Here is an 18,813-nt window from a genome sequence, read left to right as displayed (position 1 = left end):
GCCCTGAAATGCTCTTCAGGTGCTGAGAAGATATCCGATGGCTTCTGAGAGTGAGAGCAGCTGTGGAGGCCATAAACTGTTGCTTCCCCAACACTGCTCGTACAACTAATAATTTCAGCAGCCCCTCTAAAAATAGTTTCAAGTATAACATTCCCTCCGAAGGCCTGCCACCAAGCGCTCCTTTACATGTGATAAGATGACAGTATTTGTCAACTCTGTGGATATTTTTAATTCTCCATCACAAATTATGCAGCACAAAAATCATGATCTTCATTTAGCTGATAAGGAAAAATACAAAGCTGCTTAATTTAAAATGAATTCCAATTAAATAGAGTGAACAAGTTTAAATGCAAACTCATATCTCTGCAAAGGGGAACTGCAGAAGGAGCTGAATATTTTAAGTTAATTAGTATGCTTTTCTGTTTCTTGAGAAATTACATGTCGATGACTTACAGGTGTATCAAATGGAGCAAATGTGCTTTCTAAATGATAATGTCAATGAGGGGAACATTCTGACTGAAGAATAGTTTCAAATTATGAGACAAATGCAGAGGCAAATACATAACATTTACTTCCTGAAGCAGATGACCACTCTCTAATCAAAGTCTTCCATTCCACAGTCTCGACAATTATATTCCCAAAAGATGATACCTGAGGAATCTAGCAGAGGACAAATGAGACTCCCAAGTTCCAGAATTACACAAACATTAGAGATTATCTTTTCTGAGTTTTAGAGCCAAGCAAATGTTTAATCAAAAGTTCTATTCCTAGAAATTTTTCCCAATTTAAGCAAACTGTTGAAATGACTACTCCATCGTTTATACATGATTTTACTATATGCTTCCTTAAGTAAATAGTGTTTCCAAAGGCATAAATTAACTGTCAGAAAGATAATAAGACAGGATAAAAGTTATTTTCAAAAGAACCCAATCCCTCAAAGTCATGTCAAGAAACATGATTTTCCAAACATATCTTATGTGAAGAACTGTGGGGAAACCTATTATTATAGATTCTTAACCATCAAGTCCAACTTTACCAATTCAGAGACCCTCTCCCAAAAGCATCTTCTCAGAGCCTGAATTTTCTCAGCATATGAATCACTCAGAGGTGGGGGAAGGTTAGACATGTTTTCCAATGAGGTCCCATAAAGAGGGATGACTCTTTTTTACAAAAAAACTTTTTTTGACTATGACCACCACTTGAACATGTGTAATAGCAATGAGTGAGCTACCTTAGAAGGTAACTTGGCTCACTGTTGGACACCACCAATTACAAGAAGGATTTTAACTCGTTGAACACAACTCTGGAGTTGTAGTAAGTCACATCCTGAAAATGACTTCTGGTGGCTAGAAGAAAAACTAATCACCACCCTAACAAGGAAGTTCTTTCACATTCTTCAAAATGTTTATGAAACAGAGAATTCAATTGGGTTTAATAAATATTTTGTATATAAAAAAGAAAGCTTATATTTCTTTAGTCTTTTTAAATTTAGAAAGAAAATTTAAAGTTGAATTAAAAAAAAAATCTGTCCTGTGATTTTTCTCCCTTAGGTCATTTATTGGAATTAAGCAAAATGTGCACATTAGGTTTATTATACCATCTCTGTCTGTGAAATTGCTGCTGCTCACAGATAAATCATCATGAGTTGAGATGACACTGGTACTGGAGTTTCCAATTTTCTTTTGTGTTAAGTGCTCAAAACTCATATCATTATTTTTCTGTGACCCTTTAGTCAAGTTCAGAAAGACCTAGAAAGAGAAGCCAGAACACTTCATTAGTGTAAAACATGCATGTGTTTTCTAGTTTCTTTTTTTTTTTAACATCTTTATTGGAGTCTAATTCCTTTACAATGGTGTGTTAGTTTCTGCTTTATAACAAAGTGAATCAGTTATACATATACATATATCCCCATATCTCTTCCCTCTTGCGTCTCCCTCCCACCATCCCTATCCCAACCCTCTAGGTGGTCACAAAGCACCGAGCTGATCTCCCTGTGCTATGTGGCTGCTTCTCACTAGCTATCTATTTTACATTTGGTAGTGTATATATATGTACATGCCACTCTCTCACTTTGTCCCAGCTTACCCTTCCCCTCCCCCGTGTCATCAAGTCCATTCTCTACGTCTGCGTCTTTATTCCTGTCCTGCCCCTAGGTTCTTCATGACCATTTATCTTTTTTCTTTTAAGATTCCATATATATGTGTTAGCATACGGTATTTGTTTTTCTCTTTCTGACTTACTTCACTCTGTATGACAGACTCTAGGTCCATCCACCTCACTACAAATAACTCAATTTTGTTTCTTCTTATGGCTGAGTAATATTCCATTGTATGTATGTGCCACATCTTCTTTATTTGATGGACATTTAGGTTGCTTCCATGTCCTGCCTATTGTAAATAGAGCTGCAATGAACATTGCGGTACATGACTCTTTTTGAATTATGGTTTTCTCAGGGTATATGCCCAGTAGTGGGATCGCTGGGTCGTATGGTAGTTCTATTTTTAGTTTTTTAAGAAACCTCCATACTGTTCTCCATAGTGGCTGTATCAATTTACATTCCCACCAACAGTGCAAGAGGGTTCCCTTTTCTCCACACCCTCTCCAGCATTTACTGTTTGTAGATTTTTTTGATGGTGGCCTGTTTTCTAGTTTCTAAGCTCAATTTTGATTTTAAATTTTTACCATATTTATTGAGACAAATAAGTACGACTTTAAGTGAACATTTCTGAGAGGGACTTTAAGTGAACATACTTGTATGTAAAAGATATGTGTTCTCTAAGTGAAGCAACATGTTTGTTCTCAGAAGTCAGTCTTACATAACAATGGTATTGAGATAATTTTAAGATTTTGATTTTGTAAAATGTTTTGTTTTAATTTTTAAATTTTTTGTAATCAAAAGCATCTTTATTTTTGGTTCCCTTCTTGAAATGTTTATTTATTTATGTTTTAAAATTTATTGATTGATTTTTGGTTGCATTGGGTCTTCGTTGCTGCATGTGGCTTTCTCTAGTTGCGGGGAGTGGGGGCTACTCTTGGTTGTGGTGCACAGGCTTCTCACTGCGGTGGCTTCTCTTGTTGTGGAGCATGGGCTCTAGGCACGTGGACTTCAGTAGTTGCGGCCTGTGGGCTCTAGAGCGTAGGCTCAGTAGTTGTGGTGCACGGGCTTAGTTGCTCTGTGGCATGTGGGATCTTCCCGGACCAGGGCTCAAACCTGTGTCCCCTGCATTGCCAGGCAGATTCTTAACCACTGCACCACCAGGGAAGCCCTGAAATGTTTACTTTTAAATATTTCTTTTCTTTCTAAAAAGAACTGTTCACATTTATTCTAAAGGAACAGCAAGTTAACCAGTTTTAAGCAAAAAGGAAATGTCCAGGTGTACCTCTTCCATGGTGGTATCTGAAATGCCATAACACCCGATGTTGAGGTCACTCAGGCCATTGTCCAGTGTTCTCAGGAGTGAAAGATAGGCCCCTGAGACGTTGGTGCTAAACGGAGGAAGCACATAGACAAGCTCTCCCCCGATGTCCTCCTTGAGGTAGGCTTCAGGGAGATGTGATTGGATCACTGCTGTCACAGCTGTCGTGTCACATACTGCACTTGCATTTACATTTGGACTCTAGAGACGAAAAGAGAAGTTAAAAACTCCCTTGTCTTTACACTGTAGTGCCCAAGGGCCCCAGTCAGAGGGTGGCAAGTTCTTTTAGGCCAGTTCAGACCTATGCCACATAGTGATAACACATGACTCCTCTTGTGGCTTCGTGTCCCACTTGGGACCCCTCTACTTGCCTATAAGTCACTTTCTACTGGCTCCCCTCTCTCACCTCACCCTGTCCCTTCTCCAGCCTCCTTGCTCACCATCCTCTTTTCCCTCTTATGTATGTGCCCCACCCTAGTGACAACAGACTCCTTCTGTCGTCCGACGCTTCAGGCTCAGGCATGCTTCCTCCTCAGGGCCTTTGCAATTGTTCCTTTGCCCCAGATAGTGGCATGGCTCACTCTCTGCCTGGCCTCAACTCTTGGCTCAACTGTCACCTTCTCAGAGACCCCTTCTCTTACTGCCCTACTTAAAATGGCACCACGCAGCACTCCCCATGCCCCTTCCTCTGCTTTATTCTACCCACAGCCTTTATCACCTGCTAATATTCTAAATAATATATTTATCAATTTTACCACCTGAATTCCCCACACCCCATCAGAATATAAACTCCATGAGGGCAGAGATCTTAATATCATCAGTTCACTGCTGTATCCCCAGCACCTAGAACACTGTCTTGGGCACATATTAAGACATCGTATGCACCTAATACATAAGTTTTTGAATGAATTAATGAATATAACAATGAACTACTCTTTTATATTTTGGAAGTCACATCCGGACGATCAGATATAAAATAAATGATAGTGGTCAAAACCTTCCTAATAGCATATACCTCTGGCACAGTGTTGATACCTATGCTATTTTAGGTGGTCCAGGGAGCCTTAGTAAGCACTTTTGTTCTTCCAAGATGTGAAAGCACCACTGGCCTGTCTGAATTAATCTCCACATTGCCATTCAAGGAATACTGATCAGAAAGTGATTACATGACTGCATGTTCTCTTCATTTGCTTTTTGTAGAGCGGAAAACCTAATTTTTAGCCTTATAGGCTGAAACGCTAGGGAAACTAACAGGCTGATCCTCCATCAGTAACCTTAGTACAGACCTTTCCTTCATCGAGCACACTGGTTCTCAGTGTGCAATCCCAGACCAGTAGGAGCAGCAGCACATGGGCTGATGTGGACCTTGGCAGAAATGCAGCAAATTCTGGAGCCTCATACCAGATTTACCGAATCAGAGACTCTTGGGGATGGAGCCAGAAATTTGGGTTTAACAAAAGACCTTCAGTGGTTCTGATACTCGCTCAGTTTGAGAAACATGATACTAACAGATTAATTTTAGCAATGAATAAAGTTGGACACATTCTGCTTCTGTTTCATACAAAACTTAATTTACGGTCCCATAATGAGGTATGTTTTCTCTCCTACAAACCTTTTTCTTGGTGAGTGTGAGGTGATACCCGTCCCCAAAGGCTTCCTTGAGATAAAATGGTGACCCGCAGCAGCGCAGCCCACCCTCCTCCAGGAAGGCGATGCGGTCACTCAGCACTTCAGCCTCGTCCAAGTGGTGTGTCGACAGAATGATTGTTCTGGCTTGAAAATACAGAGGAGAACAACCAAGAATGAAAAGTGAAGCTGCAGTTCCCAGGATGTACGGAGTTAGCACAAGTAAATCCTGTGATTTATGAGGAGGAGAGTCACGTCTTATGGGCTAACTGAAAAACTGATCAGAATGAGCTTTCAAACTGAGAAATGCGGACGGGGTATTCCTAAATGTTTTTCCTATAAATTGGCAGCAAATACACATCGCTTATGCTGTAAGGCTGAGTGTCCACCCTCTGCAGGGGGGGCAACTCTTCTTAATCCCTTAGTCTGTCCCCTTGGCTTCACTTCCATTCTCTCTCTTTCTTTCTGTCACTTCCCTTCTCTCTCTTTCTTTCTGTCTCTCTCTCTCCCTCCCTCCCTTCACTATGAAAAAGCAGTAATTTTAAAGACTTTTTGAATATTCTTCTCTGATTAAGCCACTCCACTCTGATTGCTCCTTTGCTTCACATCCTGTTAGCACTTACTTAGTCTGTTTTCAGTTTATTTTCATTTGTGTATGTTTGGTATCTCTAATTAGATTCTAAGCTCCTCTAGGCAGAATTTGGAACTTCTATTGGATTTGCATACTCTCAAAAGGGCCAGTTAAGTGCTCAATTCACAGTGGGCACTACATAGATATTAACTAATTGATCCAGGAATTTAGCTGGGAGAAGAGAAGACCTCACAAAAGGAAGAGCACACCTTAGATCTTTAATGGAGATTATAAACAGAAAAGGCTTTAACTTCTTTGCGTGCATCCCAGAGGGCAAAATTATGACTGTTGCTTGGCGAAGTTGTAAGAAGATACTCATACCAGTTTTGTTCTTGGATATAACATCCCATATACTTCGGCGAGAGCATGGGTCAACTCCAGTGGATGGTTCATCTAAAATGACCACCCTTGATCCTCCAATAAGAGCTATGGATATGGATAACTTCCTCTTCATTCCTCCTGACAATGTTCCAACTCTCTTATGACGATGACTATACAGTCCAGTATCTTTTAAAGTCCTTAAAAAATGATATATAGTGGTTATTTTTTTACAGACAGAAAATGTGAACAATGGAAAAATACGAAAAGCACCCTAAATGAGAGGTATTCACTAAGCAACTATTATGTGCTCAGAAAGGTAAACTATTGAAGATTCATGATACAGTTTTCTGTTACTTATCATCTAGCTGGCGGTATAAAACTAATACTCAGAAAACAACATAAGGAATACATGGCTCATTATTTTATTCATTCGTTTGACAAATACTTATAGAGTACCCGCCTGTTTTCTGCCAGACTGTGTTTTAGGTGCCGTGGAAAAGCACTGAGCCGATAACGTTCCTAACCCATTAGGAGATTATGTTCTAGTAGGTGTGTATATCAGGAGGAACGCTGGGGAAATTCAGTAGATAAACATATTCCCAAGTAAGTTTATAATATGCTATTTCATGATAAGTGTGATTAAAAAAAAATACAGGGTATATGAGATGAGTGCCTGGGATATGCTATTTCAGGCATCTATTCTACACATGGTAGTCCCCTCAGAGAAGCTGACATTTGAGCAGAGACCAGTAAGGTGGAGGAGTAAGTCAAAGGGCTGTCTGGGGAAGGCTGCTCTAAGTAGAGGGTACATGGGAAGCTCTGAGGCTGGAGCAGGCCTAGCATAACTAAGTGTGCACCTGGGTGAGCGTGCTTAGAGCAGAGTGAATGGGGAAAAAGCAGAAGGAAATAAGATCAAAAGGATTGGAAGCAGGTCAGGAAGTGCCTCATAGGCCTTGGTAAGAACATTCCTGAGTTTCACAGAGTGTGGTGAGAAGCCATAAGAGGGTTTTGACAAAGGAGTGACCTGGTCTGATCTGCAGTTTAAAAAGGTCACCTTGTCTGCTCTTTGAATAGACTGTACAAGGGAAAGTAGAAGCCAGGAGTCCAGTTAAGACCCGTATGGTAGGGACTTCCCTAGTGGTCCAGTGGTAAAGAATCCACCTTCCAATGCAGGGGATGCAGGTTCGATCCCTGGTCGGGGAACTAAGATCTCACATGCCGCAGGGCAACGAAGCCCATGTGCCACAACTACTGAGCTTGCGTGCCTCAACGAGAGAGCCTGCATGCTGCAAACTACAGAGCCCACATGCCCGGGAGCCCACGTGCCACAACTAGAGAGAGAAAACCTACACGCCACAACTAGAGAGAAGCCCGTGTGCCACAACTAAGACCCGAGGCAGGCAAGAAAAAAAAAGACCAGTATGGTAGCCTCGGAGGTTAGAAACAGAGGATTGGGGGTAATATGGGAGTCAGAGATGAAGACAGTTAAACAATTCCAGTATAATAACTGGCCAGTGAGGATAATGCCCTTAAATGTATACGATACTAGAAAAGTAGAAAAACTAAAAACAATTGTTTCCTGAGAAACTGTCTCCTACTGGTATTATTACTAGACCTTGACCTCTTTTTGAGAGGAGTTACCCACGCATGTTCTCATTGCTGTCATATCTGACCTTTTTACTTCCTCGTGCAGCTGCTTTTTAGTCCAGTGAGGAGCTTTGATGGAGCCGTATAAGAGGAGGTGCTCCTTGGTAGTGAGGTAACTGAACAGGACATCATGTTGCATGCAGACCCCCAGGTTCTTCCTCACGGTGTGGAGATCTGTTTTGATATCTTTTCCATAAACCAAGATGGTACCTGCTGAGGCCTCAAACAGCCCAGTCAGCAGTGAGCTGGGAATGAAGAAACCATAAATTAGGTGTGAACCAAAACTCTGAGTTAGATTTTAGGACTAAATGTATCTCAGTTGTTAGCAAAAAATGTTACAGTGTATCTTCCCAGGCCAGGTCAAGCTATGAAGTAAAATGGGATTAATTGGGAAAAAAAATTAAAATTACTTTTACGCCTCCAATAATTTAGAGTGTGATAGAAATACTATGTGATGATGATGATGATAGTGGTGGGGTGATGGTGGTAGCAATGACAGAAATGGTTGCGCTTTTTAACTGCAAATGCACTCCCTCCTTGAGCAAACTCCTGCACTTCCCTGGCATAAGGTAGTACCCACAGGCAATTAAGCCTCAAATTTCTGTTTTCCACATGAACTTTGGTCATCTTAAGTCCCTTACTCTACCCTGTGACGAGAATATTCTCACCTACAAACTCCTCATATTTCAGATGGTCCGTAAACTGGGAAGTTATTTAATATCCATCTTCTCCACTAAAATGTAAGCTCCATGAGGTCAGGGAAAGGACTTGTTATCTCACCACCCTCAGTACCTAACTAGTGTCTTGCACGTAATAGATCTTAAATGACTATTGTGGATTAAATAGGGAATCAATATAATATGTAATTCTTCCCATAAATACACATTAAAATCAAATAACATATTTCTTTATATTCAGAAAACTGAAATGGGGACTTTCTCAGCTAAAATTATAGCCTCTTCAAAATCCTTATCCATCACTTTTCTTCATTGTCCTCTTGTTACCTGTTAGAAATCTTACATTTTAAGCATTGTATTCTTACTAGAAAGCCAACTCTGAATTGAAACAGGTCATATAAATGAGAGTAGCTGCATGTTCACTCATTTCATAACTTTCCTTTGTCCCCTTTTATTTACTAAAGATTAATTTGTATATGTTCTGGCAGTCACTGAGCTTACTCATGATGATAGCAAATAGCATATCCAACAACAGACACTTGTTCTCAAATAAGGCCTAAAGCACCAACAGCATCTTAGAGCTGACTCCAAGCTAAGCCTAGTAGAGCACTGGAGGTGAGTCACAGAAAAAAATTCAACAGAATGTCACTTTAAAAACATTTGAATCTTCTCCATTAGGATACAGGAAAATGCTAGTTAACTGAAGAGAGAGAAAGAGCAGCCCATGTACCACTTGTGGCCTTTCTGATCTATATCTGATAGCTGGTGATCCTTTTCTTTCTTCATGAATCAAGGTAAGGGCTCTCTGTAATAGAGTGGCTGGGGCTGAGTGTGTTTATACCAAGGTTTGTGAACCCAAACTGGTACATGGGCCAGGATAAAAATGCAAAGAAATGAAATAGACTGAATGTATGAGGCAGTAAAGATTGGTGGGGACCAGGGATGAACCAGAAAGTAGATGGCCCCTTTGAGAACAGTCACTAACAAGCCCCAAACAATTATCTCTACCGAAGCCTGTAGATCCAATGTTGCCAGAACTTCCTATTATCTAAGAGATAGCAGGAATATTTATATTTATTGGAGAACTCTCTCATTTTTAAATGTTGGCACTGAAATTAAAAATTTTAAGAAGTACCAGTGTGCCAATATTAGGTAGAGCAAATAAACCTATCTGGTGGGTCTGATCTGGACTTTGAGCTCACAATTCGGACCTTTGACTTGGACTCCATTTTCCAGGAAACAACTTGAGCTATCTTAATCCATCTGGGAGTTGTAACAACTTTATATTTATGAAAGAAGTGAAGAAATATTAAGTAATATGCTTCCATGACACCTAAGTGTTGAAAAGTAACATACATGGTAGTAGTTTTCCCAGCGCCATTGGGCCCCAGCAATGAAGTAATATGTCCTTCATAAAAGTTCAGACTGAGGTTAGCAACAGCAATTTTTGAGCCATAGTTCTTTGTGACCCCATGCAGGGCAACCCCAACTGTGAGATCTTTAGGTTCAGACTCAGTGTTGGAGGGAAACACGTATTCAGGACCTGGAAAGAAATTAAGAAAAGACTTGTAAGCTCACAAGGAAGATAAATGAAGCTAGAGTTAGACTTTTCATTAATTAAAAATTGAAGACTATAAAAGCACAAGCCTCAAAGTAAAAAATCATTCCAGGAATAAATGATCTACTATAGTCTTCAGCCTTCTCACTTGTTTCAAAAATGAATGAGGGCGTGGAAACACACTCTAAGGTTTATATTGCCCTTCCCTGTCAGAAAAAGGAGTCTCAGAATATAGTATCATAATAATGAATTCTCCTTTATTCCACAGATCTCAAATACTCAAAACACAATTTTAAGGCTTGGTCCTCCAATTGGACAGGATGATATCTACTTACAGAATAAATGTCTACAGTGACAAGGCTCGCTCAGATCTGTGGTTTATAGAATCGGTTCATTAATTACTCTCCACATTTCCTTCGGGCATCACAGAAGGACCACTTATATGGGTCATCCTTACTTTATGAAGCTGACACTGCTCACCCAATGTCAGTAAAACATGAGCCTTAAACTGTCTGTTCAGTGTTGCTGACGGGTTAGGCTAAATTATCCATACTTGTTACTTGGTTGCTCCTTATGACTAGTGACAGACGGCTGAGGTGAGGGGTGCAGACTGGCGCCAAGGAACAAAGTTTTTCTCTGTGTGAATCTAACTGGAACACAAAGGGATCTGCAATCTTGGCCTAATTAGCACCATATGCTAACCAACTGGGCTAATGAGCTCAGAAAAAGCCACAATTTAATCTCTCTAAGAGTCCCAACACATATGTGTAGACATATTCATCCATGACTAAAAGGATAATTTTGCCATTTAGAAAAAGATAATTAAAATCACTAGTCATGTAAATTTTATATCACTTCTCTCATAATAATGCATGTTGTTGACCTACTTGTCTTACTGGCAGATGGGATGGTGTTCTGCATCATGATATTAGTAAAGATAAGGCCATTGCTTTTCTCATGCTTCACTTCTGCGCATCCCAACCGCTCCTTCCAATAGGAAGGAAGGAATGGAAAATACCATGGAGCTGCCATACCATATGTACCTGTAACAAAAATGTATTAGGAAAAGTAATTATTAATTGATTGCTAATATTAAGCATCAGAAGCTAAATAACAGAGTACTTACTATACAGCATTCAGGAAGTATTTTTATTTTTTTGTGGTCTCAGTTTCCAAAGTAAAGTAAAAAAGATAGCCTTTTAAAAAATTCTTTCTTTTTTAAACAGCTTCATTGGGTATAGTTACATACCATAAAATTTAATCATTGTAAGTGTAGAGTGAGACGATTTTTAGTAAATAAAGTTGTGCAACCATAACCACAATCCAAAAATTCCAATAACTCCAAAACTTTCTCCCATGCCCTTTGCAGATAATCCCTACTTTCAATCCAAGTTACAGGCAATCACTGATCTGCTTTGTCTCTATATACCTCTCTTTTACAGAAATTTTATATAACTGGAATAGAATAATAGTCTTTTATTCATTTATAGCATCAAAAACGTACAAATATAAATAAGACTTAGTGGAAAAACTCCTGATCATGTTGAAGTTTTAACCACTTGAGACCTAGGAGGGGAATCCCACCAGTCTTGTTCCATTAGAACCGGATAAGTTCTCCTTAGAATTAGGAGACTTGATTTTTGCCTTATGATATCTTGTTCTCCCATTTGGAAAGACTGGATTCCATGCTCCTTAATTCATGCTATCCTTTAAAGGAACATCAGAGAAAAAACTCAACAGTGCATTATCTCCTCCTGGAAAATTTTGTTTAGTTTTGGGATTTCAGTGTTTCTTTTTGGAGATGATATGTGGCAAAGAAAAATATTAGAAAATATATATTAGCAGATTTATAATAAATATAATTTATTACCATAAAAAAGCATGTATCTATAGGAAGCATGTTTGTACCTGGGAAAACGTTCCTGACATACCAAGCAATAAGGAAATAAATGAAAGAGTCGGCTAGGATTAGACAGCATAGCCAGCCAAACGAAGTGGTGTCATCCTGAACTGGGGAACTGTACATATTTTCCCACTGAAGACCTAAGAAGTGAACACATAGATTTATTCTTCTGTGAGACATATTGCAGGTGTGAAAGATAAAATCCAGTTGTAAAGGAAGTGAACCTACCAATGCCCTGCTCCTCATATCGTGCAATGTACTGACTTGCATAGCTGAAAGCTGTGGGGGACAGCAGGCTCTGTGAAGAAAATCAATGGCAATGATAGTTCTTGAAGATTTCACACATTTCGCCCAGAGGGATCTTAACATACTTAAAACTTTGGGCACTTATATAGATAAAACTGACGTTAACTCTCTAAGCATATTTAAAATCACAGAGGTCCCTTACCAAGCATGCTACAACTCTGGAAGAATAGGAGAGGAAATAGCAGAAAACAAAAGCAGTAAAATTATAATTTGAAAAATATTTATCAAAAATCCAAAATATATATATCTAAACTTATTAAATGTTGCTTAGCAATTTATAAAACCACTAATAATAGGGTAATGCAATGTTAAGGCTAATATCAAATGAAATGTTAGGGGCCAGAAGATGTTTGTACTTCAGAGACTGACTTCAAGTGATCGAAGTTTTATGCACAAAAATATACTGTCAATTGACTACTAATAATGCAACAAATTAAAAATTTAGATGTTGTTTAAACTCAAGGTGGTCAATGTCAAATGAAAGTTATTTATCACTTTCTATTTCCATAAACAGCAAAGTTTTAACATGGCTCGCAGTCAATGATGAGCTTTACTTCTGCTTTCCAAATTTCAAAGTCAGTAAACTTAATGCTTTCGTTAAAATTCTTAAATTAATTTAGTACTTTAATTGAAAAAGCAGAAAAGAATTCAAAGTTGACTATATGCTCTCAGCGTATTTGTCTTTATGCCTGTATGTTATATTATATGTCATAAAAACCATGAGAATTATTCATTTATGAGAACAATGCCAGCTATAGAGGCTCTAAGATATTTAAGGAATTGGGCCAAAGAGAAGTCAGAATTCTTGATGATCTTCAAAACCTGATGTACTACATTTTAACTGTTCTTTCTTCAGGTACTATCTTATAGTAGCATCACATATTATAGTTTTAGAAACCGTGGAGAAAAAGTTTTCTTTTCATAGTCTTACACTTGTATGGTAGACAATAATGTAACTGACTCTCATCAGGACAGTTACTTATATTTTGCAAACACTGAACTTTTACATTTAGATAAGTGTATTCTCAGTTGGAGAGCCAAGACCACCAAAAAAGGTCCACTCCTTTCACACCCTGGCCATTCAGTTGTGACAGCTGACTCACCATGAATACTTTTATTATACAGCTCAACTCATTCTCAATTGTAACCAGAACAATAAATGGAAAAAAGGCAATGATGTAGATGAGGCTTCCAATCAGAGCTGCAATGTTGGTGTTGTTGAAGAAGACACTGATAAGGTAGCTCATGGCAAGAACTGAGAAGCTATAGTCCGAAAAATACAGGAACAAAATGAACCCATTTGTTTTTGGAAGAATATTGCCAAACTTTAGTATAATGATGAGGATGATGATGGTAACCAGTAAAAATGCAACACTCTCTATAATCCAGGCAAAAAAGTGGCTGCAGGAGTTTACACCCATCATCTTCATGTACTGAAAAAAGGAAAAAGTGTTAGCTCCTTCTTAAGCTAATATACACTTAAATAACAATTATTCCTGTATCATTCCAAACTGTCCATGAGACTCTTCATACACATGGAACCAAGCATTTTAATGATTTATCTAAGTCTAGTATTTGTCCATGCTTGCTATGTGAAATTAATACGACCATTTATTCCAGTCTATCTTAGATCGTATATTCCCAGAGTGCCCCAATATAATGAATGATTTGGATGGTGAGGTTTGTTTTGTTTATTGACAACTTCATTTTATAACTGCTATCTAAGTGATGTCTCCAGATTAAACTAGTTTAGAATAGATCATCAAAATTTACGGTATCCCCTGCAGAATTTTACAACATGAATTTGACATTTGTGCAGGCATGAACATTTCAAGCTGGTGAAAACCCATGGTTTACTTCAAATTCAATGTAGGGACTGAGGTAATAAAACTCCATAATAGTTTTACTAAACATGAATGAACAACACAATCAGTATTCATATTCCCGAGATAAATAGAATAGACCTGATTCCTAAGAATTTAAAACAAGCAAACTTTGAAGGGGGACTTTCTGCCTTTTGACATAACATTCCCCTCCTTAAAATCCCCAACAGTCTAGGTCAGGTTTGTCATCTTTGTTTTCCAAAAAGATGTCCATGAACCCAAAATGAACTCATGTATCTCAGGTAATCTATACTCTCTCTCAGTTGATATTCTTTAGTAACCCAGTGATATCCCTAGAGACCAAGGCATTCCACCAAGGTAGAAAAACAGACCAGCATGTTTGTGCATTAACTCAAAAGGATTCTGAAAGATCTGAAGTCCCTAGGACCTTGGGTGTCTTGAATTTGGTGACTTGAATTTGTACCTGGTTTCTAGTTTTAACAACTCTTAATGTTAAGCTTATGAATGTAAGTTCCATTTAAAAAAAGAACAAAAGAAATGTTCCACTAACAGCTTTATAATCCAGTACTTTTTTTGTAAAATCAAGGATTTTCAATGCCCCCCAATTTAAACCTTACTTGTCCAGGAAAAAAAAAAAAAAAAGGGAACGTGCCAAATCTTTTGCTCTACAAGCAAAATTGTGAATTTTACTTTTTGCCTTTGCAACTCATTACATTTTGATAACTCTGCTGCTCCAGTTGTTACCATGGAAACAGCTACCTGACTGGCAAGAGTCTAAGCTGTGGGCCTTAAGCTAATCACCACTGTGGAAATCCTGTGACTTTTCCTCTTAACTTTGCCCTTTTCCTCACCCTCTTCTCTCCTACTACTTCTCTCCTCCCAGACCCTGCCACCCTTTGCAGTAAAGACGCAATCTATGTTTCCATAGGAATAAATGTGTGGGTCAAAGTAAAAAAAATCAGCATGGACTGAAGATTCACTATGGAAAGTTTTCTCCAATTGCTATGTATCTATCATTGAAAAGAAAACTACATTTTGGTGTGAAAAAGACCTCACAGATCGGGCTTCCCTGGTGGCGCAGTGGTTGAGAGTCTGCCTGCCGATGCAGGGGATGCGGGTTCGTGTCCCGGTCCGGGAAGATCCCACATGCCGCAGAGCGGCTGGGCCCGTGAGCCATGGCCGCTGAGCCTGTGCGTCCGGAGGCTGCGCTCCCCAACGGGAGAGGCCACAACAGTGAGAGGCCCGCATAACGCAAGAAAAAAAAAAAAAAAAGGCCTCACAGATCTTATTTTAGCAATTCTTTCCCTGCACCCCACCCCATTTGAGAAATTACTGTGTCATGTTTGATGACTTCATTTCAGAGATATTCACCAGTTTTTTGGTGACTTTCTGGTTATTTGTATTTTGACGTTTTTACTGAGTGTAATGCCTATTTGAATATAATTAAATGGGGAGTTACAGAACCCATATAACTACCCCAAAGCTGATATTCACCACCTAATTTCATGTGACCTACACAAAAACTATTGCCCCCCCCACAGCAATGTATGTCAGTAGGAGGCAAGTCACTATATTTTACAAGGTGGATACACAATATCCAGGACTCTATCAAGGACATGAAATACAGCTGACTTAATGTATAAATATGTTTTCCTTCCCTGACAATGGATAGCTTCAGTATAAAACATTTATATATCTAGAAAATTCTACATTCATAGCCTTGTTAAAAAATAATTTAGCAAACCCAAAGACCAGGACTGAAGGTGTCAATCACCATAATTTTGAAATTTTCAAGGCTCAAGATCAGATTTCTATTCCCAAGAGTTGGTAAAAGTTGGAGACTGATCATTGCTTTTCTTTTTTTTTTTCGGTACGCGGGCCTCTCACTGTTGTGGCCTCTCCCGTTGCAGAGCACAGGCTCTGGACGCGCAGGCTCAGCGGCCATGGCTCACGGGCCCAGCCGCTCAGAGGCATGTGGGATCTTCCCGGACTGGGGCACGAACCCACATCCCCTGCATCGGCAGGTGGACCCTCAACCACTGCGCCACCAGGGAAGCCCCTGATCATTGCTTTTTATCAAAAAAGATCAGCTTAGGTGCTTCCAAAAGTGTTTACTACTTAACATTCTAGATCAAACTTCAGTGTTAAACTTCAGGATTTTACGCCATGAGAACAGCTGTTATTCATAAAGAGAAAAGGCAATGAGACTATGTAAGTCATCCATATATTATTCAGATTCACTGCCAAATTCGAGATAATCAACAAGACCAAACTTGCTAATGAAGGTCACCCACAGAGAACGGCTGGCATTAGTGTCTCCTCAGGGTGACAGATTCAGGTGTTGGCTTTGTAATGAGAGTCACTTTTCTCAAGCCCCCCAAACCTGTTGAAGCAATTCATCAATATCTGATAATGTGTTACTCAGGAAAACCCCTCTGCACAGTGGTCAAAGTCTGTTCCAGTTCTTGGCAGAAAATAATGACAAGAAAGAGATTCTGTAAGATTGTAGATAAATGTGTCACGTTCAAGAGAAGCTTACGCACAGGGATTGACATTAATGCTGTCAGGAAAAGAAATCATAAATATACATATATTTACTTGACAGCAATGTCTTCATTCAATTCAACAAGAATGTCAAGCACTGGTTACTAAGAAATAATAACATTTTCTACCTCAAATTTTATATCCTATTATAGAAATTTTTGTTATTGTTTTTAGTTAAGATATAAAGGATATTGTGATCATTACTTGGAATATTCCAAATTCTCACTAGTAGGATGGATAGTGTGTACTGAGAAGATATAAAAAAGAATAAACTAGGCAGAAGGGGAGAGGCAGCATGACCAAAGGAGGGCCTCTGGGGTGTGGAGTCCTGGAGTTTGGAGGAAAACACATCCCCTTTCTCACAGAGCTGAGGTTGAGGAACAGTTGCCTGGCTGCCTACAGTGAAAAAGAGAACCTGGGTGGGAAGGTTTCCATGCCACTTACTGTGAAAAAAGTAGAGGCATAAAGAGGCTAAATAATTAGTCAAAAATGAAACAGCCAGGAGACGTTCACGATGGCAGAAGAGTAAGACGTGGAGATCACCTTCCTCCCCACAGATACACCAGAAATACATCTACAGATGGAACAGCTCCTATAGAACACCTGCTGAACGCTGGCAGAAGACCTCAGGCCTCCCAAAAGGCAAGAAACCCCCCACGTACCTGGGTAGGGCAAAAGAAAAAAGAAAAAACAGACACAAAAGAATACGGATGGGACCTGCATCTCTGGGAGGGAGCTGTGAAGGAGGAAAGGTTTCCACACACTAGGAAGCCCCTTCACTGGCAGAGACAGAGGTGGCGGGGGGGAGGCTGCAGAGCCATGGAGGACAGCACAGCAACAGGGGTGCGGAGGGCAAAGTGGAGAGATTCCCACACAGAGGATCGGTGCCGACCAGCACTCAACAGCCCGAGAGGCCTGTCTGCTCACCCGCCAAGGCAGACGGGGGCTGGGAGCTGAGGCTCGGGCTTCAGAGGTCAGATCCCAGGGAGAGGACTGGGGTTGGTGGCATGGACACAGCCTGAAGGGGCTAGTGCGCCACAGCTAGCCGGGAGGGAGTCCGGGAAAAAGTCTGGAACTGCCTAAGAGGCAAGAGACCATTGTTTCAGGGTGCACAAGGAGAGGGGATTCAGAGCACCGCCTAAATGAGCTCCAGAGACGGGCATGTGCCGTGGCTATCAGCGCAGACCCCAGAGATGGGCATGAGATGCTAAGGCTGCTGTTGCAGCCACCAAGAAGCCTGTGTACAAGCACAGGTCACTATCCACACCTCCCCTCCTGGGAGCCTGTGCAGCCCGCCACTGCCACAGTCTCGTGAGCCAGGGACAACTTCCCCAGGAGAACACACAGTGCGCCTCAGGCTGTCGCAACATCACGCCGGCCTCGGCCACCACAGGCTCACCCCGCACTCTGTGCCCCTCCCTCCCCCCGGCCTGATTGAGCCAGAGCCCACTAATCAGCTGCTCCTTTAACAACGTCCTGTCTGGGTGGAAACAGATGCCCTCAGGCGACCTACATGCACAGACGGGGCCAAATCCAACACTGAACCCAAGGAGCCATGCGAACAAAGAAGAGAAAGGGAAATTTCTCCCAGCAGCCTCAGGAGCAGCGGATTAAATCTCCACAATCAACTTGATGTACCCTGCATCTGTGGAATACCTGAATAGAAAACGAATCAGCCCAAAACTGAGGTGGTGGACTTTGGGAGCAACGATATATATATTTATTTCCTTTTTCTCTTTTTGTGAGTATGTATGTATATGCTTCTGTGTGTGATGTTGTCTGTATAGCTTTCTTTTACCATTTGTCATAGGGTTCCGTTGGTCCATTTTTTGTTTTGTTTGTTTGTTTTTGTTTTTAGTATAGTTTTTAGCACTTGTTATCATTGGTGGAATTCTTTTTTGGTTTGGGTGCTTTCTTCTTTTTAAACTACTTTTTAATTTCTTTTATTTTTAATAATTATTTTTGATTTTAATAACTTTATTTTATTTTACTTCCTTTCTTTCTTTCTTTTCTTCTCCCTTTTCTTCTGAGTCATGTGGCTGACAGGGTCTCGGTGCTCCAGCTGAGTGTCAGGCCTGAACCTCTGAGGTGGGAGAGCCGAGTTCAGGACATTCGTCCACCAGAGACCTCCCAGCTCCACGTAATATCAAACGGTGAAAGCTCTCCCAGAGATCTCCATCTCAACGCTAAGATACCGTTCCACTCAACGACCAGCAAACTACAGTACTGGGCACCCTATGACACACAATTACCAAGACAGGAACACAGCCCCACCCATTAGCAGGGAGGCTGCCTAAAATTATAATAAGGTCACAGACACCCCAAAACACACTAACGGAC

At 40.3% G+C, this 18,813-nt stretch overlaps 1 protein-coding gene across 3 annotated transcripts in view; it reads right to left on the bottom strand.

The window, feature by feature from the left end:
* Window positions 1–18,813, bottom strand: part of ABCA12 (ATP binding cassette subfamily A member 12) — a 197,727-nt gene that overhangs the window by 55,236 nt on the left and 123,678 nt on the right. For all 3 annotated transcript variants that reach the window (XM_019938973.3, XM_019938975.3, XM_019938974.3), the window contains 10 exons: window positions 13,189–13,518; window positions 12,008–12,077; window positions 11,785–11,919; window positions 10,764–10,919; window positions 9,675–9,861; window positions 7,668–7,886; window positions 5,995–6,191; window positions 5,029–5,189; window positions 3,381–3,617; window positions 1,598–1,748 (listed from right to left, as the gene is read on the bottom strand). In XM_019938973.3, coding sequence (XP_019794532.2) covers window positions 1,598–1,748; window positions 3,381–3,617; window positions 5,029–5,189; window positions 5,995–6,191; window positions 7,668–7,886; window positions 9,675–9,861; window positions 10,764–10,919; window positions 11,785–11,919; window positions 12,008–12,077; window positions 13,189–13,518 — 1,843 coding nt within the window. The remainder of the gene's footprint in view (window positions 1–1,597; window positions 1,749–3,380; window positions 3,618–5,028; window positions 5,190–5,994; window positions 6,192–7,667; window positions 7,887–9,674; window positions 9,862–10,763; window positions 10,920–11,784; window positions 11,920–12,007; window positions 12,078–13,188; window positions 13,519–18,813) is intronic.

The sequence above is a fragment of the Tursiops truncatus genome, chromosome 7 (assembly GCF_011762595.2).
Source record: "Tursiops truncatus isolate mTurTru1 chromosome 7, mTurTru1.mat.Y, whole genome shotgun sequence".
Classification (NCBI taxonomy): domain Eukaryota; kingdom Metazoa; phylum Chordata; class Mammalia; order Artiodactyla; family Delphinidae; genus Tursiops; species Tursiops truncatus.
Note: the sequence above shows the minus strand (reverse complement) of the source record. Positions and strands in the feature narration are given on the sequence as shown.